Here is a 21551-nt window from a genome sequence, read left to right as displayed (position 1 = left end):
GAGAAGGAGCCTCCACAGAACCTGGCACATTGTATGAACTTGCTAGGGGTTGGCTCTTCTCCTGCCATGGCAACATGCGCACGCATATACCTATATGCACACTTGGGTTTTGGTCTATGTTCTGGTACCAGGTATCAGAGAAAGTCAGCAGCACTATAGCAGCCTCCAGGCTGGCTTCCCATTTTTAAAACCAGAGGCACCCCTGAGGACGTGAAACACAAGAATGAGAGTTTTTACCAAAAGACATATACAAGAATAGGTTTATGGTCACGCTATTTGTAACAGTGAAAAACAGGAAACTACCCAAATGCATGTCGGCAGTGAATGGATAAAATGTTGTATATTTTTATAGTAGAATAAGAATGAACAACTTACAATTATATGCAGTAAAAAATGGACGAAGCCAGATACAGAAGAATACACGCTATATAATTCTACTTACAGAAATATTTAAAAACAGGTGAAACTAATTTCTGGTGTGAAAAATGAGGACAATAGTTACCTTTGGTAGACACAACTGGAAGAGAGCCCAAGGGGGCTTCTGCGGTCCTGCTGGTGTTTTCCTGGACTCACTGCTGGTTTTCCCAGCTGTGTTTAGTTTGTGATAACTCATCAAACTGCGTACTCAGTATAGGTGTGCTCTTCTATTTTACGTACTATTTCAATGAAAGAGTTCCTTTCTTGGATTACAGTTACGATGAGATGGCAAAATATGACCTACCAGCTTCCATTAACTTCATTCTGAATAAAACTGGCCAAGAACAAGTGTATTATGTGGGTCATTCTCAAGGCACCACAATAGGTATGTATGTAAATAAAACTAGAAGTTGATATAAATTCTTCATTACAGAGTGTGTACTTTTCTTAAAAGTGATATATAAAAAGATGTTAGTTCAAATTCCATTTGTTTTTAAATGCCAAGCAGAAATAATGAATAAGATAAGGAATTTTGGTAACATTTAGTCTTCTGTGAAAATTCATGGTATATGGTTCTCTTGAAATTGAAGAAATTAATGTAAGCCACAATATATTATATGTTTTCCTAGATAAAGCAAGATAGGGATGTGAGAGGGTAGAAAACAAGGCTTATATAAGCCTCTAAATTCAGAGGCTTATATAAAGAAAACAAGAAAATATACTGCCTTCTGAAGTTAAGTGGAATATAACTAACTACAGGTACATTTGGTTTACAAAAAATTTTGAAAAGTTATATGATTTTAATTTATGCTGATTATATAAGTAATGCATATTCACAATAGAAAAGCAGAACAGAAGATTTAGCAAAATTAAAGAAAGAAAATAAAAATTGCCCATAATTCTAGCAAGCACGAGTTTTTGTAATTAGGGGCTAGGAACCTGTCCTATAATTTATTTAATCTCCCTTTTAATGTTTACTATGACTAACACCTTAGTGTTCCCGTCACATGCTTTCCTTAGAACATATTCCTAGAAGGAGCCTTACTATATGAAAGATATGAATGTTTTTAAGGGTCTCAAAGCATGTGGTTATATTGCCAGAAAAAGATGGAGTTAGGCATTTTTCTTTATTTATATTTCTTCTTTCACGACTTGCCTGCTTGAGCCCTTTGCCCCACTGCTTCCTGAAGTGACATTCTGGGACCAGGTGGCAAGACGTCAGAGAGGGTTGTATTAATTCGTTTTCATGCTGCTAATAAAGACATACCCGAGACTGTGTAATATATAAAGAAAAAGAGGTTTAACAGACTCACAGTTTAATGGATTGTGAGCTAGGGAGGCCTTACAATCATGGCAGAAGAGCAAGGGCAGACAAGAGAGTGAGAGCCAAGCGAAAAGGGGTTTCCCCTTATAAAACCATCAAATCTCCGCTGGGCACGGTGGCTCACGGCTGTAATCCCAGCACTTTGGGAGGCCGAGACGGGCAGATCATGAGGTCTGGAGATCGAGACCATCCTGGCTAACACAGTGAAATCCCATCTCTACTAAAAATACAAAAAATTAACCAGGCGTGGTGGCGGGCGCCTGTAGTCCCAGCTACTAGGGAGGCTGAGGCAGGAGAATGGCGCGAACCCAGGAGGCGGAGCTTGCAGTGAGCAGAGATCGCGGCCACTGCACTCCAGCCTGGGCCACAGAGCCAGACTCCGTCAGAAAACAAAAAACAAGAAAACAACAAAAAAGCCCCATCAAATATCTTGAGACTTACTCACTACCACAAGAACAGTACTGGGGAAACCGCCTCCATGGTTCAATTATCTCCCACCAGGTCCCTCCCACAACACATGGGAATTATGGGAACTACAATTAGAGATGAGATTTGGTTGGGGACACAGTCAAACTACAGCAAGGGTTAAAATATATTTTAAAGCTAGAGGATTCTAAATGTGTGAGTTCCTTTGAAATCCTTGGTGGTTTATTTGAACGTGGTGTCTGTAAATTGTTCTTTGGAGGAGGGGCATGGGGGGATAAACGTGATGGAGTAAGGCTCTTGGAAATACAGTCCATTATTTACATTGTAAAAGGAACTGGGAAGATTTTCTGGTTCCCCCAGCCTGGATTTCTTACAGTGCTTATCTAGGTTGAGATTTGGAACAAGCAGTAACAAATGCTTGATTTACTAGTTTAACCAAATTCAGTATTAGGGCACATGGAAGTTCAGAGGGCGCCATGTCAAGTGTTTTGCCTCCTGCCGGTGGTGGTGCTTGCGTGGGTCTCAGGCCACCACGAGAGGGTGGGCCTTTGTGTTTCCTGAGAAGGAAATCCCAGAAGATGGAATTCCTGTTTTCTTCCCTTTGTTCTCACAGGTTTTATAGCATTTTCACAGATCCCTGAGCTGGCCAAAAGGATTAAAATGTTTTTTGCCCTGGCTCCTGTGGTTTCAGTCGACTTCTGTACTAGCCCTATGGCCAAATTAGGGCGATTTCCAGATCTTCTCATTAAGGTACTTGGACCCCTCCCATCCCTCTCCTCTCCCCACAGATTTCCTCCGAGATCTGAAGAACTGGCAAGTGGAGGGAGAATCTGCGCCTTCTTCCCCTGCATTTTGATATCAGTGGAGCAGTGGGCTTTTCTTCTTCCGTTTACCCCTCCTTCCAGACCCGGGGTGGCCGGGGACGCCTGTCGTTCCCTGCACACTGGTGCCACGTGTACTCATGGTTAGCATGTGTCAGTATAGCTCTGCCCACCTCACAGGGAGAGCAAGGAGAGTCTGGGAGAAAATAATTTAAGCATTGGTGGAGTTTCCCTTTATCCCATGAGGGGAGCCAGTGCACAGAGGATATAGGAGATGGCAGGTAGGAAATGTTCCCAAAAGCCCATCCCTAGCTACACTGAGGGTGACCTAACAACGCTATCATTATTGTATTTTATAATACGGCTCCTAAACACAGTCAGTAGCTTCGTCAGGGCTCTGCCCTAAAGCTGTAGCACCCAAACCTCTGTTCAAGGAGGAAATAGATTTCATGAAAAAGAGTTTTAAGCCAGGTAAGAGCAGATGGTCTATTATGCATGCAGTATATGTCTTTTATGAAATATATGTTTACACACACATATATGAAATCCTATATAGAAATATATACATGAAATCAGGTATAACATCTCTCATGGACCATTTAGAAGACTTTAATAGGAAAGATGGAAACTCAAGGCAGTCCTCCTGCCTTGGCCTCCCAAAGCGCTGGGATTACAGGCATGAGTCACCATGCCCGGCCAATAAAAAAAGTTTTAAAAACAAAATAAAACAAAAAACAAGCAGTGGGCTGGATTTGGCCTGCTGGCCAGTAACATTGAATTAGATGGACACACCTCCGGCAGACATTACTGATCAATCATAGTCTTGACTGTTTCTTAGAAGTAACCACCAATCCATCAGTCAGATGACAACTACTTGGGATGGCCCTGGGAAAGGTGATCATTAAGGCCCTTTCCCATTGTAGAAGTCTGCTGTAAACTTATTTTCTTCCTCCATCTCTTCATTTGGAGAATTTAAATACACCTCTGTAGTGTGTGAATTTTGCTTTGGTAAACTTCTGCAAAAGCATCCTGGTTTGATGTCCACTGGCTGCCATTCTTTCCTGAGACCATTCGTGGAGACATTGGGTACTTGTCTCTGCTTCTGAGGTGAGTCATGGAGACCTATGCACCAGCATGAAATGCTGAGATGTTCTTGGGTTTCTTTTTATTTTGTAGGACTTATTTGGAGACAAAGAATTTCTTCCCCAGAGTGCATTTTTGAAGTGGCTGGGTACCCACGTTTGCACTCATGTCATACTGAAGGAGCTCTGTGGAAATCTCTTTTTTCTTCTGTGTGGATTTAATGAGAGAAATTTAAATATGGTATGCATGTTTATAGTAAGACTTGATTTTCTTTCATCTGTGAATGTGCTTATTTGTGTTGAATGATGTGGGAGAGGCAGGAATGACCTCATCAGAACTCTGAAGGGTCTTTCATTTGAGAGGCACAAGCATGAACTTTGGCCAATGCCTAGAATATGGTACCACCTGCTGCTATCCTCAGGCTGGCTGTGGTCACCTTCTTATGTTGTACCTGGATGGAGTCTATTGAATGAGGAGATCTGTCACAAATTAAGTTGTAATATTTATATTTACTCTAGTGATTTGTTTCTTTTAGAAATTATTATAAGTGGTAGACATAAAGATGGGAACAGTAGACACTGGGGACTCCAAAAGGAAGGAGGGAGAGGGAGGAAGGAGGGAGAGTGACAAGGGCTGAAGAACTTCCTATTGAGTACTATAGCCAATATTGAGTACTGCGGTTATGGGATCAATAGAAGCCTGCATCTCAACATCATGCAAGCTACCCTTGTAACAAACCTGCACATGTACCCCCCGAAAAAATTACTCTAAGTATTTAAATTTGGAATGGCCATTTACATACACATATGTGTATGCTTGCAGTGTGTGTGTGTATTTATAAAAATACATTTTATAAAATGTAAACCTATTTTATTTTATAAAATGTAAACCCTTGGCCAATACTATGCTCGTGTTTCTGAATGTATTTGTTAGTTTGTCATGTGGCATTTTGAAAAAAAGGGTTAAAATCCTGGAATAAAGGCCCTAAGGAATTTAAGTGCCATTTTTCTTTTGTCTGATAATTAAAGCAAGGTGTGATTGTTATATGAAATTTGGGAAATTCAGGAAAGCATGAAGAAGAAAATGAAAATGCCCTGTAAACACAACCCACACAGTCCCGTGCTTACTATATTGTTGCACCTCCTTCTTATGGACTCCGTGTGTGGTTGTATGTATTTTTATAGGACAGATTTTTAGACAAATAATTTTTTTCTATCTCTGATCTCATAAACTTGAGATTATGGCTCTAGTTTTTAGTGCTTTGAAGGGCAAAATACAATGTTTATTATCAATGTCACCTTAATGCTGTTTTCATTCTTCATTTCAATGTATTTATTTTGCAGTCTAGAGTGGATGTATATACAACACATTCTCCCGCTGGAACTTCTGTGCAAAACATGTTACACTGGAGCCAGGTAGGCATTCCGGGAGTGCATTTGGGGCTCATGTAAAACCAACATCAGAAAGGTCTGGGCATGAAAACCCTTCCCAAATAGAAAGACAACCTGCTTACACATCTGATCCGGTTTCCTTCCGCAGAGTCCTGGGTTTTTGTCATCGTGCTTGTGTTGCTTTTGATATCTGTAGTGGGGCACACTGTGTTATATGTGGGTTCACAAACAGTTACTGGGGTTGACATTTTTCTTTTCCCTCCTCTCCCTTCCTCAAATCTCAGGTTAATATATTCTCTCCCTTTCCTTCTCCCCGCCTTTCTTTTCCTCCCCCTGTTTCCTCCCCTCCATCTTTTTCTCACTGAGTCCTAGATTTGTTTTATTTCTGTGTTGCTTCATAAAGAGTGATTTTAAAGCCGTTTTGAAGATAGAAACCTCTGTCTCAACATTAACGCCTGATTGCAATATGCTTGGAACAGCAGTGAATAAACTGGAGCTAAACCAATGATAGATGTGAATGGGGGCCCCTGACTTTTGAAATACAGTTTTGATTATTTTATCACTTAAATAAGTCATGTTCATTCTAGAAAATTTAGAAACTACATGTAGAAAAAAAATCTTAAAATAAAAATGGAATCATTCTGTAACCCTAGACAGAGAGGAAATGCATATCCATAGATATTGAATGTCTCTGCATTCTATTCTATACCTCTTTTCAAAAAGATGCTGTTAAAGACATGGATAGAAATAGTAGATGTAGAAATAGATTGATTTTTCTTCTGCTTACTGTTTTATAGCTTGCTTTTGTTTTTTTCACCTGACAATATGTCAGGGACTTCTTTCTACCTCAGGATGTAATTTTGTGCCATTTATTTTTCAGCTAACTTCATTTTCAATATGAAACAACTCACCATTTAAGCCCTAAACCAAGATACTGTAGGTGTCTTGAATAGTAATTTCAAAAAACACCTGGCAGTCACTGCTTGCATCGGAATCACCAAATTACTTTAGAAAGTACACCCTTTAATAAATCATTGCTTTAAAAAAGTATTGGGAGTTGGGATTATAGTGGAACTCTTGGATTGGCTACCCTCCAGGCTTATAAAACAAAGCCTCCTGTGTCCCAATCATTTGGACTAGAGAATCTGTACTTTTATTTTTTGTTTTATTTTATTTTTTTGTCTGTCGCCAGGCTGGAGTGTAGTGGTGCGATCTCGGCTCACTGCAACCTCCACCTCCTAGGTTCATGTTTCTCCTGCCTCAGCCTCCCGAGTAGTTTTATTATTTTTTTAAAAAAAATTTTATTAAGGTATAAGTGACATACAGTATTTAAAGTGTACAATTTGATATATTTCAGTGTTTGTATACACCTGTGAAACCATCACCATAATCGACACAGCAAATATATCATCATCCTAAAAGGTCCCTGCTGCCCCTTTGTGACACCTCCCCCATCCCACCCCTCCATCCCACTGATCTGCTTCCTGTCGCTGTAGCTTAGTTTGCATTTTCTAGAGCTGGTAGGAGAACAGTCATGCAGTTTATACTTGTTTTTGTCCAGCTTCTTCCACTCAGAATACTTGTTTTGAAATTTCCCTATGTTGTGTATATCAGTATACACTGGGAGCAAACCTGGTCGGCACATCCTGATACTTTCATCTCCTTCTTCAGTTGCCCCAGGAACTCTGACAGTGCCATAGTTCTCCTCTCCCTGGGGCTCATCTCTAAGGAACTAGGAAGAGCCTGGCCTCAGGCTCTTGGCCCTTTATAGTAACTAGAAGGCTGAGAGTTAAATGTCAGTCCCTCAGGGGCAGTTTGTTGTGGCCTAAAAGAGGGGCATCTGGAATGCAAATAGTTCATGACATGCTGAACAGCACATGCTTACCACTTAAGGAATGCCCCCAAACCTTCAAAAACCCTCAAATTCACAGAGATTGAGGATTTTGGTTCTTGGTTCAGGCCTCTGCTTTTCTCCTTGCTAACATTTATGCTTATAGTCACTTGTTTTCTTCATATACCCTGTCACTAGAATCCTCCTACATTTTTGAGGATGCCTAGAACCTCTTACCTAATGGACATTTTCCTAAAAGGCCCAATGTCTGTCACCTCAGCAGTTTTTGCACCCCCAGAGATGATGGAGGGTGACTGAACTGCCTGGAGGCAGATCCTGAGCTTCCCACCAGCTTAGTGACTGCCAGCAGCCCACGCGCAGTACACGCCAGGCCTCAGCAAAAGACAAATGGCCACCAGACCTGGGATGTCAGAGGCCCTTGGGAATGTTGAAACCAAGGCTATCCTAGACCAACTCTATTTTATATTACAGACCTGTGTTGCTTCACCCTTCTGTGTCTTGGGCCTCCACTGAGCATGGGGCTTGCAGTAGAGACGTTGGATTGGCTGTCATCCAGGCTACTGCTCTTGTTCCAGCCCTCTTATCCAGCAGCTAGCCAGGGTCAAAGGCTGCAGGCTGAGGGCCGAGCACCGCTCTGTGCCCCATTTGTGACCTGGTGACTTTAGATTCTAGCTACCGTGGAACATACCTCCAGAATATTTGCAAAGCCCAGATTTGCTGCAGAAGGCAGCCTGGTCCTTTGCTCTTCTGCCCACTGTACCATCTTTTGTCAATAAAATGGTTAGTTGCTTTGTGCAGCCGTTGTGTCAGATCTTCCCTTTGGCCCTCCCTCCTCTGGGCTGTTGACTAGGGGCTGCCACTGGTGCAGGCTGCAGGCTCCAAGAGGCAGCACAGGAAAAGGCTTCTGTGGAAGGTGATCAGGCCTGGATGCCAGGCAGGCTGGGGCTAGAATTCAGATGTGGCATTAGAGGGCTCTTGTGGTATGAGTTTGGGGTTGACCTTAAAGGCCATTTTGTTTACAGTACATTCAGAAGTTTTTGTTTAAATAATTAGTATTAACTTGTTAATAAATTCCATACCTCGTTCTTTAGTGGGCTTTTAAATTTAGTGTACTCATCTTTCCATTCTCCTTATAAACCTGATGAATATCACAGCTCCCCAGAGCCAAGACTTGATATTACTGCTCACTTTCTCCCTGGCCCTGCCCAGAGCCCGGGTGCTCTTGCCTGTTTGAAGAAGGCCATCCCAACATAGCTTTCCAGTGTTGTTCTGAACTACCTAAGGTGCTACTAAAAATACAGGTTCTTGGGCCTGTCTGAGACCTGTGGAGACTCTGAATTCCTAGGACTGTGACCTTGGGATCTGTGTTTGAATAAGTACCTTAGATGATTATGATGTGCTCTTGTTTTTTTTTTTTTTCTTTAAAGGGAAAAAGCATACTTTTGGTAGGCTTTTAAAGAACACTGTATAAAGGATATTTGTTATCATTTTGTTATATATGTAATACGTTTTATGAAATTTTAGAAAATATGTGAGTGAAAGAAAAATGACTTGTACATCTAGCACCCAGGAATAGCCACTATTAATATTTTGGTATAATCTTACAATTTTGTAATATAATCATTTCCATTACAAAAATCAGATCATACTACATCTGCTTTTAAGTAAATATTCATTTAATGAAATGCCATTATATTTGTTAGATACAAGCTTAGTTGTTGTATTAGAGACCCTAAAATACACCTTATAAATAAAGAGTTTCTTTCTTTCTCATAATAAAGTTTAGAGAGCAGTGGCCCAGACTGATGACAGTGGGGGGTTTGGCTATGTTCCATGAGGCCGTGCAGGGACCCAATTCCCTCCAGACTATAGCTCTGCCATCCTTGGGGTGCTATTCTCTTCTGCCCGGTTGCACCTGGGTCACCTCCATGTCTCTTCCAACTCACGGGAAGGCAGGGGAGAGGGTGCTCAGGACAAGTGACTGTGTGTGAAGGAGACAGCTCAGAAGTGAGCGTTATGGCCATAGACTGGCTGCTCGCAGGAGGATGAGGATGTGGTTTCTATCCTGGCAGCCATGTGCTTAGGGAAAGCTTTGGGGATTGTTACTGAAAGGAAGAAGGCAAGAATGGGCATGGGGACAGTCTCTGTCCCAATTAAAATTGCCTTTCCAGGTCAGTAACTAAATTTTTAAAATATTTGTCATAAAGGGCAGTTTTCTATTGCTTGAATTTTATTATCTTTTTTTTTACAGCGATAGTTGTTTTGCAGTCATAAGTCATCTGTCCTTATATGTTAGTGAGAGTATTTTCTTAGGATGATACATTCATAGTAGTAGACTTAGTAGGGAGAGGGTAGGCATAGCTTTAACACTTCTGATACATATTGTACTTTAGAAAAGTTGAACCTGTTTACATTTTTATTACCATTCAAGACCTAAATATAATTTTTAAAATTTCATTTTAAAACCATTTATCCTAACACTATTAAGTGTTTCCTCCTGATCATTATCTACATATACTCTGTGATATGATTATCACAGAAGTATAACCTTAGTGTATATTCAGTTTCATTTTCTTTTTCCACTTAGTATTGTTTATGAGATTATTTATAAGCCATTTTCTGTTTCTATTTTATTTATATTTATGACAGTGGCATACTCCTTGTATATATTTCTGTAACATATTTACCCAAATATCTATTATTGGGCTTTAGTTTATTTCCAGGTTTTTGTTACTGTAAATCATCTTAATACTTTTCTTTTGAAATACCCTTTCAAGTGGATAGCTTGATGTCCTAAGTGACTCTGAGCACAAAGTCAAAGTTAGAACTTCAGTCTGAGCTATAGGCAAGTTTCAGCTTTGTATTCTGTGCTCTCGCTGGTGCTTCCTATAAATGCTGAAGGACATGTGACAAAGTGATGAACTGCTATCTGCGTTCAGTGGCAGAATAGTTTGCATCAATATATTTTCACTGACAAAGATGGGGAACAGATGTACCAACAGGTGCTGTGAATCCAAATTTTGTTTTGCTTGTTAAATATGCCACAGGTATTTAATACCTGTCATTTGCAATGGCAAAAACAGATGCCAAACATTTGTTCTGTAACAATCCCCTGTAGTGTATCATCTCACTCTGTCTTTTATTACATCAAACAGTAGCATTGTATGTAGTTGATAAGAACAGACTTCACATAAAAGCAGTTTTGACAAAGAATGTCTGGGCATTTCTTTTTACCAGGCACCACCTTGTGACCAAAACTTACTATTTCCAATTCATCAGGCTTGCCAATTTTGGGGTTTAATTCTTGACATACATTTAATTTGAGAGTGTAGAGGAAATATGGATTTGCACTATTTTGAATTTTAAAAAATAAGTGACTTTTTGCTAATATTTTATATTATACTGTTATAAATATGAATAAATATAAATTTCAATACAATTTCAATTTCATGGCTCTAGTATCCCTAACTAGTTAGAATTGTGCTGGCATGCAGTACTACTTGGTGATTATACTAGTACCAATACTCAAGAAAAAGTGTTTAATCAATACGATCATTAAAATTTGACTAAGTAATATAACTAGACAAGTAGAATGGGTACATAGAAAATATACAGTTGTCCCTCAAGTATCTTTGGGGACTGGCTCCAGACATCACCCCCAAACCAAAATTCAGAGATACTCAAGTCCCTTATATAAAATGGTGTAGTATTTGCATATAGCCTATGCACATCCTTTCATGTGCTTTAAATCATCTCTAGATTACTTATGATGCTTAATACAATGTAAATGCTATGTAAGTAGGTGTTATACTGTGTTTTAAATTTTGTATTTTTTATTGTTTTATTGTTATCTTTTATTGTTTTTTCCAAATATTTTCAATCTGCAAAATATCACTTGGTTGAATCCACAGATGCAAAACTGTGGATATGGAGGGCCAATTGTATATTACAATTATTTTATCTATATATATCCATCTCTCTCTCCATATATATGTATATATAGATGTATGTATGTAGATCTGTATCTATCTGTCTACCTATATTTCTCAAGTAAAATCACTAACTCTTTGAAAAAGCTTAGGATGCAAATTTCAGCAGAAAATGTCAGCCTAAAGTTCCCCTAGCAGGAGCAACTGTTGATCTACTATAATTGACAGCATATGTGCATAGCTGCTTTCTTGTGTCAGGTGGTAGCTGCTTAACAACCATACAATGAGAAATTGAGTCATTCAGTAAAGCAGAACAAAACCATGCCATTTCATTTAAAATAATGCCTTGGAAATCAAGAGTAAATCTGGATATTGGTATAAAGTTGATTTCCGAGGTCGTGGCTAGCTCCAGCAACCTAGGATGTTATCTCTAACTTCGGTGTCAGATAATTCTTTCCTAAATTATCTTCTTTTTAGGCTGTTAAATTCCAAAAGTTTCAAGCTTTTGACTGGGGAAGCAGTGCCAAGAATTATTTTCATTACAACCAGGTAAAGTTTTTAGTCTTTTCATTAAAGGGGGCCCTGAAAACTCATCAAGAAAGCCAGCCTGGCCTATCAGGATTCTGGCTAGGCTCGGGTGCTGTGGGAAATGTTTGCGGGGAGTTGACTAGTGTTTGTTTTTCATCAGTCCATTCAGAACAATCCTAGCTTTGTAGCTGATACTGTGGGCTGGGCCTCCTCTCTGTCTTGTCCCCAGCTCTAAATAAGAATCATCACTGTTATGCATTATTCAGAGTAATCATGATCACAGCCTGTAGAGTCAGATAGTACTAGGTCTGTTATCTGGTAGCTGTGGGGCCTTGGCCAGATTACATTGCTTAAGCCTCTTCTTCCCTGTACTAATAAAATTAGCATTTTTGAGCACACTAAATACACGGAAGTGTGAGACACTTTGCTCTGTTTTTTAAATTTAATTCCCAGAACATCTCTGTGACATAAACATGATTATCTCTGACTTAAACATGAGGACAATGAGGCTTAGAGAATTTCTGTGACTTGTCTTACACCCAAAGGGAGGAAGTAGGAGGGCATGACTCCAAACTCTTTCCAGCCACTTGGTTCTGTTGCCTTGCGTCTACTACCTGTGGAGTACAACACCTTCCTTGCCGGGGATTAAACATTCATTTTGGTGCCCAGCCTAGGGTAGCAGCTCCACAGCTAGTGGTGATTATAATTAGCATTCTTTCATTTGGGGTTAGATTTCTTTTTTTGTGCTGGTAATGGTAACTTGAAAAGATACTCAAAGGGATTTTAAAAATTTAGTTTGTTATTCTTAGTCAAACTTATTAGACAATGTTTAATGGAGATTGTGCTTATTGTGATTTTGAAAATTAAAACAACAACAACGAGGCTTTCTGTGGTTCCTTTTCATTGTAGAGTTACCCTCCCACATACAATGTGAAGGACATGCTTGTGCCGACTGCAGTCTGGAGTGGGGGTCATGACTGGCTTGCGGATGTCTACGACATCAATATCTTACTGACTCAGATCACCAACTTGGTGTTCCATGAGAGCATTCCGGAGTGGGAGCATCTTGACTTCATCTGGGGCCTGGATGCCCCTTGGAGGCTTTATAATAAAATTATTAATCTAATGAGGAAATATCAGTGAAAGCTGAATGTGAGCTGTGTACCACCAAGTCAATGATTATGTCATGTGAAAATGTGTTTGCTTAATTTCTGTAAAACATTCGTTTTTCTTTCCCAGGCCTTTTGTATTTTTATATCCAAGAAAATGATAACTTTGAAGATGGCCAGTTCTCTCTAGTTACAATTAGACACATACTAGCTATTTTTTCTTTGATTAGGACTGGAATAGGAAGCCAGTGTCTCAACCATAGTATTGTCTCTTTAAGTCTTTTAAATATCATTGATGTATGAAAAGGTCATTATATCCATTCTATTTTAAAAATTTAAAATATACTATATTGACTTTTTGCCCTTCATAGGACAAAGTAATACAAGTGTTGGAATTTTAAAATTGTGTTATTGGTAAATCTGTCACTGACTTGAGCTAGGTATAAAATTATGCAGTTTTCATGTCCTTGCCTTAAAGAGTGCTCTAGTCTAATGGTCTTGTAGTTAGAGATCTAAATGACATATTATTATGTTTTCCTGCAGTAGTTGCATAGTCAAATCCAGAAATATCACAGCTGTGCCAGTAATAAGGATTCTACAATTAATTTTATGAAACCTAACTGTGACAGCTGTGATTTGACACATGTTTTAATTGCTCAGGTTAAATGAAATAGTTTTCTGGAGTCTTCAGAAACAAATTGCACTGATAAAAAACCAAAAAACTATGTTTTAAATGCTTGAAGACCGATACACTCAACCATCTATGTTCATGAACTCTTAATTTCATGGCAGGCCATAATTCTACTTATCTGAGAAGCAAATCCCTGTGGAGACTATACCACTATTTTTTCTGAGATTAATGTACTCTTGGAGCCAGCTACTGTCATTACTGATCACATCTGTGTGAAACCAAAGCCCCGTGGTTGCCCATGAGAAGTGTCCTAGTTCATTTTCACCCAAATGAAGTGTGAACGTGATGTTTTCAGATGAAAGCTCAGCTCAGGGATTCATTTTGTGTCTTAGTTTTATATGTGTCCTTATTTTTAATATGCCTGCTTCATGTCTCTATGTTGGGAAGTCCATATTTGTCTGCTTTTCTTGCAGCATCGTTTCCTTACAATAATGTCCAGTGGACAAAATGACAATTAATGTTTTTCTGATACAGTTACTTTGGCTGCAGTAACAATACAGTGCTTGTTATTGGCTAATGCAGGCAGGCAGAATACTACTTTGTAACTTTTAAAGTCTTACTTAAACTTTTCAATAAAATTGAGTGAGCCTTATAGGCCCAAAGAATTGTGTGTATGTTTTTTCTCTTTTATTTAATAGCTGTCTGGTTCTCCCCTTTCTCTGGTGGCAGGACTTGGAACTGTTCTCTAAGGTAATGTGTTTCCTCTGGGAAATGAAGGGCTACCAAGTAACTAGTGATTTTTAAAAATCATTTTTTTGTTTGCCACAAGAGGGCACTCTTGGCTTCGCTTGCAAATCTTCCCACGCTCCCTTCCCTCACTACTTTTTCTAAGATTTTCTCCAGCGTTCTTCCTCCAGGGAAGGTAGAGGACTTTGTTGCTTTATGAGCGGGTTGGTAATTTGATGGCCAGCCATGGTAGTATTATTTCTGTTCAGGAGTATAATTAACTATTGCCTAGTGGATAACATCTGGCAAACCTTCTCAAGGAATAGCTGCCCCTCAAATGTAAACTGAAAATGAAAATTTGCCTAATAGGTAAATGAGTGATCAGAACTTCAGATGTGGTTGGGGGATGGATGGCAGGAAAAGGTTTTAACTCAGGCCTCACACTTATATAGCACTGAAATTTAGACTAGTGACATCCCCAAATAATGATTATTTTGTGTTTGTGGGTATTAAAGGTGTTAATCTGTTAAATGTAAACATTAAAAATATACTGTAATTTGATCTCTTGTCATTTAGTTTTTAATGTATTAAGAGATTTTCAAAAGATAAGTCACCCTGATATGTTGTGACACTAAAAGTCACCTTTGAATAGTAATTCTGATTTTTAAAAAGTTACTCAACCAGTACTTCATTATGTTGTGCTAGGTGCAGATTTCAAGTTCAATTCCAACTTAAGTAAGCAAAACTCTTTCTCTGTCAAATTGTCTTAGCATTAATAAAAATAATACTTTGTATTTTGCATTGCGCCTTGAGGGGTTTCAAAGCCTTTTCATAAGGCTTTGATATTTGCAATAACCCCTTTGACGGGTGAGGCGAGTATTTGTTTCTCTACAGGCAAGGGAATGCCTTTTTAATGGGGATGATTTTATATGCCTTAAACGTTTCAGAGAGGTTGGTGAGAGTTTCACCAGTATGAGTGAGTAGAAGCGCCCAGTTATATGTGACATGTAAGTGGATCAAAATATGAAGTGTTTAAAACCAAATATGCACCAGTATTTGGACTAATAGGAGCATCAAGGGAGTGTCTGGAGGAAGCTGACATCCCCACGTTCTTCATCAGCATCTCCTATTGTTTTTGGCATGATTAATTAATGTTTTCTGAGTCTTTTGTAAGATGTCACACAAAAGCAGCTTCAATGACCCCTTCCAACACCAAACTCCTCCTGAAGAGATACCTTGGAACCAACACTGGCCCTTTTCTGCTCAGTTTGGCTGTGACTTGCGTTTTAACCCTAGTTAGTCTTGTCTTGACTTTTCCAAGACTGAATTTTTAATCTTTAGTCCTTAAAATGAAGGATTAGATTTTGATATTCGAGATCATTCCACCTCTGTGAGTCTTCCCTGTTACACAACACTATACATCTCTAATATCCAGGAACAGTTTTGGTTAGACAGATGCCCACATGGCTTTACCTAATTTGAGAAAGAAAAAGAAATCATAAAGGTCATTTTAAAAAAGGGATGATGTGATTGGTGACAGGCTTTGTTACCTACATGTTCTATTTGCTGGGGGAAGGGGAGCAGTGTCCGCAGTCTTTTGGTAAGTTGGTGCCATATAACTTTGAGATTGTGATTAGTGTGCACAGACTTGATTGTTGTACTCTCAGAAAAGTGACTTGACTCCTGTGATAAGCAGAAAATAAAGGATTCCTGTCCTCCAACCCTGCCAGAAAAACCATGCCAATACAAAAATGATACGCAGGAAGCCATGATCAACTGGAGAAGAGATGGCATGGCCAAAGTTCTAATGCTACCTGTCAGAAAACACCCCCTTTTGCGGAAAACCATCAATTGGACAAGAAATGGTGTGGGCCAAAGTTCTAATCAGAAAACACACCATTTTAGGGAAGACCATCTTTATAGGTGAGTAGATCCAAACTACATCAAGCAGCACTCCAGAAAAATTAAAAAAAAAAAAAGATTTTATTTTTTAGCCTCAATTTACAGCTAATATCCTTTAAAATGAATCTTGAGTCCACAAATATCTTTTGAACACTCATTATATAAAAGACGCAATGCTTGGCACTGTGAGAAGTCCTAGAAGGTACACCCGGTGCTCTAAAAAGACCTATTCATCTAGCAAGCTATTACATGCTTGTGCAAATGAAAACTGTTCAAAGGTGCAAGTGTGCCAAATTCAAGAAATGATACCATCTTAGTCAGCACTTGATAGTGTTCAATTTTATTTTGGTCCATTAAGTGATACTGTTTTTGGTTACCTGATATATTGTTCAGCATTCCACATGATATAGAGTGGAGAACTAATACGACTGTAATTCATCAATTCCCCTGGGATGTTTGCATTTGTATGTTAGACAAAAATTTCTGTCCTGGTCAGCTGCAAGTGCAGAGCTGGCAGAGAAGCTTAGTTGCAATTCTTCAAAATGCCACAAAGTCAGCGGGGAGAGTCTGGACAAAGCAGGCTGAAGCCAGAGCTCTCAAGTTTTACTGTTCACAGCTTTCTGTAATCAGTACATGGACACTATTCTAACAGCAATAGACGATGGATGCACCAAAGCAGAAAATGAATGGGTTGGTTGGGGCTGGGGGCTCAAAGGAGACAGTCTTGACAGCAAATCTAGCAGCTAAATCCAAATTAAGCAAACCTGTCAATCCCACTCACTTAAAAAAAAAAATCTGCAAGAGCAACCAAAGCACCCAAGCATGATAACTGAGACCACAAGAAAAGGACAATGTGTGCTGAAAGGAAATTTGAGGGCTAACTTCTGTTGAGGGTAAATTTGAACGATATTTTACTTATGAGCAGAAACCCAATTGTAAGGCTGAGAAAGTGAGCTCTAATGGTCCCTTTGGAGCAGTGAGAAGGACGCTCTTCTCTGAAACACCGCATCAAGGACAAGACCACATCTAGCAGGAATGAGAAAGAAAAGTTTCTGGGTTGCCCTAAAAGTGAACTGAAAACAGAACTGGGGAAGGGAGAGGATGGGGTGGTGGTGGTGTGGTGGAGGTGGACAGCCTAGCAAGGACAGGTTGTTTAATTGGAAGAAACCAGGGGCCTACATTATACCTATTTTCTGCTATCATAGAGAAATCAAAGCAGCAGCGTTAGAAAAATTCATCCTCGTTCCCTTTTTGCATTGGCTGTCAAGAAACTCAATGCTGCTTCTGGACCTTTATCTCATCAACAGCAAATATGTCAGCAGAATATAATAACATTTGCATGGCACACTGGGTTAAATAAAAATTCTGCTGTAGGGCTGGAGGCTACTGCTGAGGGCTCCTGGGAATGAGCATCTAAGGAATGTCAGTATTCCATCAGTGGCAGTTAGTGGACACACACCAGTTAGGAGATTCTGAATTACAAATTGGCCTATTATATGTATCTATATCCTATATATTATATATTATGAATTGGCCTATTATATATATCATATGTATACATATATACCATCTATTATCATAGTTTTAGGTCCATATATTGGTCCATATTTTTGTAGTATTTGTTCTTTCCTCATAATAGATTGCTTTATATCTTTTATTTCTCTTTACATAACCTTACTTGATTTTAATTTCAAATTTCTCAATTATTCTTTAGGTAACATGTGGAGCACAAATTTAAAATACCATGCATATTACTTTGTGTGTTTTTTGTGTGCTAGGGCCTATGATTTTACTCCTGTAAACCCACAGCAGTGATAATAATCCTACTTCTCGGCAGGGTGAGGAAGTCAGCTCTTTTGAGGATTGGATAAAATCTACTCAAATAAAACATTCAGCCAATCTGTGGCACCTAGTAAGTGGGTTTTACACGGTAGACATTATTTTTCCATTTAATACTCTCAATTTCCCTTTGTGGGGAATCGGGGAGAATAAGAAAATGCAAGCTTCAAGGAGTGAAGGGCTGGACCCAACCACATAGATACAAGACACTAAGCAAGAATCAGGAGTGCTCCTCGGCTTCAAAGCTGGTGTCCAAAACGTCTGTCCTCTAAGGCACCCTTGTGTCGTGTCATGTGTCAGACTCTGGGTTGAACGCGACGATTTTTGTGCTGTTCCCAGGGTCTCCCAAGAGCTCTCCTTGTACCTACCTCTTTGTGCTGGGTGGCCCCTGGCCGGAGGACCCCAGTTGGGTGGCGGAGAAACGCAGGGGATAGAGACGAGCCCCGTAGCCTGGCTCTGTGGACTCGGAGTGGACTCAAGGAAGGGAGGCGGAGGGCGAGGGCCAGTTGGCCCCGCAAAGCCAACAAGAGGAAGGGCAGGGTAGTGGCGTCATCACCTGGTCCTTCAACAGCCTCCCGGGAGGCTTCAGTAACGCAGTAACATCTCTTTCCCTTGATGAACAACGCAGGTGGTTTGCTGAATTAAGTGTTCCCACCCCAAATTGAGATACAATGGCTTTTTAGCCAGATTGGCGCAGACTGGGCGTTAAATCCAGCATTTGGGCGTTAAATCCAGCATTTCCCCGGCAAAGCGGAGCCTGGCTGCCGCGAAGCCCTCTTTCCGCTGTGTGGTGCCTCCTGGCTCGGATCGCTGACCTAGCGCCCCGGGACGAGCAGCTGAGGGTAGCTCAGCGGCCGGGCCGCGGCCCCTCCAGGAGAGCCTGCGTACGGGGTCTGTCCAGCTTGCTGACCGCCGGCCAGGAAAACTCTCCGGAGAAGCTGGAGCTGGCGGAGGTTCCCATCTGGCCACCCGTCCCGTCTGATTTCCTGAGCTGACCGCCACCGCCGGCGGTCGGGAACCAGCGGTTCCCTGTGCGAAGGGTTTGTTTCCCGATCGCCGCTGGACAGACCGCAACCGCGTTTGCATACAGAAAACACCCGAGCTACGGACTGCATGTCGTTTTAAAGTTTTTAAAAATGCGATTATGCTTGCGTCTTTATGAAAGCACATGGATGTAGTTATACGTGTGCATTAAAAAATACAAACTATTCTGCACTGATTGCAAAGGAGCGCTTTCTGGTGGCAATGGAAACGGTCTAGTTTGGGACCTGTGATGACACACGTGAACTGAGTTGCCAAACTCATAGAAACTCCACACGGTAGATCTGTACATGAACACATTATCGTGTGTTAATTGTAGTCAACTGAAAAATCAGAACTTACGTGAAAAGCACTAAGTGCCACTGCACACACGCACATTTAAAACCCGATAAGATGCCGTTATAGATGAGCACATTTACAGCAATCAAGCGCCACTCTGCCGGGCTGCTTTCTTATTCAAGCTTCGTATCGCCGGGAAAGGCATGGAAAGGCAGCTGACATCACTTGGGGCGGGGCCGCGAGTCCTGTGAAAAGTCGGTGGGAAGCGAGCAGCAGCCGCAGCTGCCTGCACAGCCTCGTCATGAGCTCCCAGAACTCCTCCGACCCCCAGGTCCTTTGCAGCTCCGAGCAGCTGTTCCTGCAGCCCCTGTGGGACCACCTGAGGAGCTGGGAGGCCCTCATACAGTCGCCCTTCTTCCCGGTCATCTTCTCCATCACCACATACGTGGCCTTTTGCCTGCCCTTCGTGGTCCTGGACATCCTGTGCTCCTGGGTGCCCGCCCTGCGGCGCTACAAGATCCACCCCGACTTCTCGCCGTCCGCGAGGCAGCTCTTACCCTGCCTGGGGCAGACCCTCTACCAGCATGTGATGTTTGTGTTCCCCGTGACGCTGCTGCATTGGGCCAGCAGGCCAGCCCTCCTGCCCCACGAAGCCCCCGAGCTGCTCCTGCTGCTGCACCACATCGTGTTCTGCCTGCTACTCTTCGACACGGAGTTCTTCGTGTGGCACCTGCTGCACCACAAGGTGCCCTGGCTGTACCGCACCTTCCACAAGGTGCACCACCAGAACCCGTCCTCCTTCGCGCTGGCCACGCAGTATATGAGCGTCTGGGAACTGTTTTCTTTGGGCTGCTTCGACATGATGAACGTCACGCTGCTCGGCTGCCATCCGCTCACCTCCCTGACCTTCCACGTGGTCAACATCTGGCTGTCCGTGGAGGACCACTCCGGCTACAACTTCCCTTGGTCCACTCACAGACTGGTGCCGTTCGGGTGGTACGGGGGTGTGGTGCACCACGACCTGCATCACTCTCACTTTAACTGCAACTTCGCTCCGTACTTTACACACTGGGACAAAATATTGGGAACGCTGCGGACTGCATCTGTCACAGCGCGGTGATGTGGCTGCGGTGCGTGCCCCTAAGACGTGGGACTGCTGTGCCTTTCACACTTGAATCAAGAGAAACGCCTGGGCTATAGATATTTTTTACGGCAACTAACTTATTAACCGATGAAAACCACAGATAAAATCTGATGTATTTTTGTAATGTGACAAAGTAATTTACATACTGTTTGTGTATCAATACAATTTTGTGTTCTTGGTATTCTTAGTCTAGCTCACCACAATAGCCTTGAATCCTGGATATGAATTAGACATTCATCACTGGCATATTTAGAGTATCTCTAAAAGGACTTGTTTGTAGAATAAGGAATTTTCTATGTTTCAAAGTGTTCTAAAACCTGGCTTAAAGAACGTATTTTTATGGGTGGTGTTGACTTCTGACTCTAAAAACAATCAAACATGTTTCTGCTGGACAGTGACCAAGATTATAGTACCTTTTTATATTTTTTATAGAACTGTATATTTATTTGGAAAGAAATGTTATTCATGCTTTAAAAAAGAAAAAAAAAAGAACATGAATCAAATAAGTATTGACTCCCATTTCACTGGCATTTTGACTGACAAAAAGGGAAGAGGGAGTGGGTATACCAAATGTGCTTCTAGGCCTCCATCAGCCTTACCATGGAAAGAGAGGAATCTGGGTGTAGGGTGTTCTGTCGGGGGTTGTTGGAGAAAAGGAGGCAGGAGAAGGGGGTCTGTTTGTCGTTGTGCTCTAGCACTTTCATGGAGGAAAAAAATGCTAATGCTCCTAATGCGTTTCAGCTGATTTCTGCATAACAGGCAAGTGATAGGATTACTCTGTAAAGTTTCATAAAGAGATTAACACTAAGCAATCAATCATTTTACTATTTGTAAGAAAGGACTAGGGGAGGAACAGAATCGGAGGTGTGCCTTGCTTTGCAGAACTGGTGAGTCAATTGCATACACTAGAGCAGCTGATAGATGCAGAAGGCGATTCTGAGGAGGCTCCTGTTTCGTGAAGCCATCCGTAGCTACTGCAAATGAACCTCAAAGCATTGCTTCTGAAATCTGGAATTTTTGCGTATTCAGTTTTCTTAATTAAAACACACATGCAGCAGGTACAGCCCTTTCTAAAAGAAAGATAAAGTGAAATTTGGCCCTGGATCCCT

The 21551-nt window shown here is 41.0% G+C and overlaps 2 protein-coding genes across 5 annotated transcripts in view; both read left to right on the top strand.

Annotated features, from left to right (window-relative positions):
* LIPA (lipase A, lysosomal acid, cholesterol esterase) overlaps positions 1–14176 on the top strand; it is a 118698-nt gene extending 104522 nt beyond the window's left edge. For all 4 annotated transcript variants that reach the window (XM_011965357.1, XM_011965358.1, XM_011965360.1 and 1 more), the window contains 6 exons: positions 693–802; positions 2781–2917; positions 4165–4311; positions 5415–5486; positions 11721–11792; positions 12681–14176. In XM_011965357.1, the coding sequence (XP_011820747.1) occupies positions 693–802; positions 2781–2917; positions 4165–4311; positions 5415–5486; positions 11721–11792; positions 12681–12914 (772 nt within the window). In that variant the 3' untranslated portion in view covers positions 12915–14176. The remainder of the gene's footprint in view (positions 1–692; positions 803–2780; positions 2918–4164; positions 4312–5414; positions 5487–11720; positions 11793–12680) is intronic.
* Positions 14177–19579: 5403 nt separating this feature from the next.
* On the top strand, positions 19580–20955 carry CH25H (cholesterol 25-hydroxylase). Its single transcript, XM_011965352.1, has one exon. It carries the CDS (start codon positions 19600–19602, stop codon positions 20416–20418), a length of 819 nt encoding a protein of 272 aa, XP_011820742.1. The 5' UTR covers positions 19580–19599; the 3' UTR covers positions 20419–20955.
* Positions 20956–21551: the final 596 nt, after the last annotated feature.

Source organism: Mandrillus leucophaeus, unplaced genomic scaffold (assembly GCF_000951045.1).
Source record: "Mandrillus leucophaeus isolate KB7577 unplaced genomic scaffold, Mleu.le_1.0 Scaffold721, whole genome shotgun sequence".
NCBI classification, from domain to species: Eukaryota; Metazoa; Chordata; class Mammalia; order Primates; family Cercopithecidae; genus Mandrillus; species Mandrillus leucophaeus.
This window is presented reverse-complemented; position numbering and strand designations above follow the sequence as displayed.

What these genes read in the sequence shown, in the direction of transcription:
- CH25H (XM_011965352.1), top strand. Translation starts at nt 19,600, where the DNA reads ATGAGCTCCCAGAACTCCTCCGACCCCCAGGTCCTTTGCAGCTCCGAG.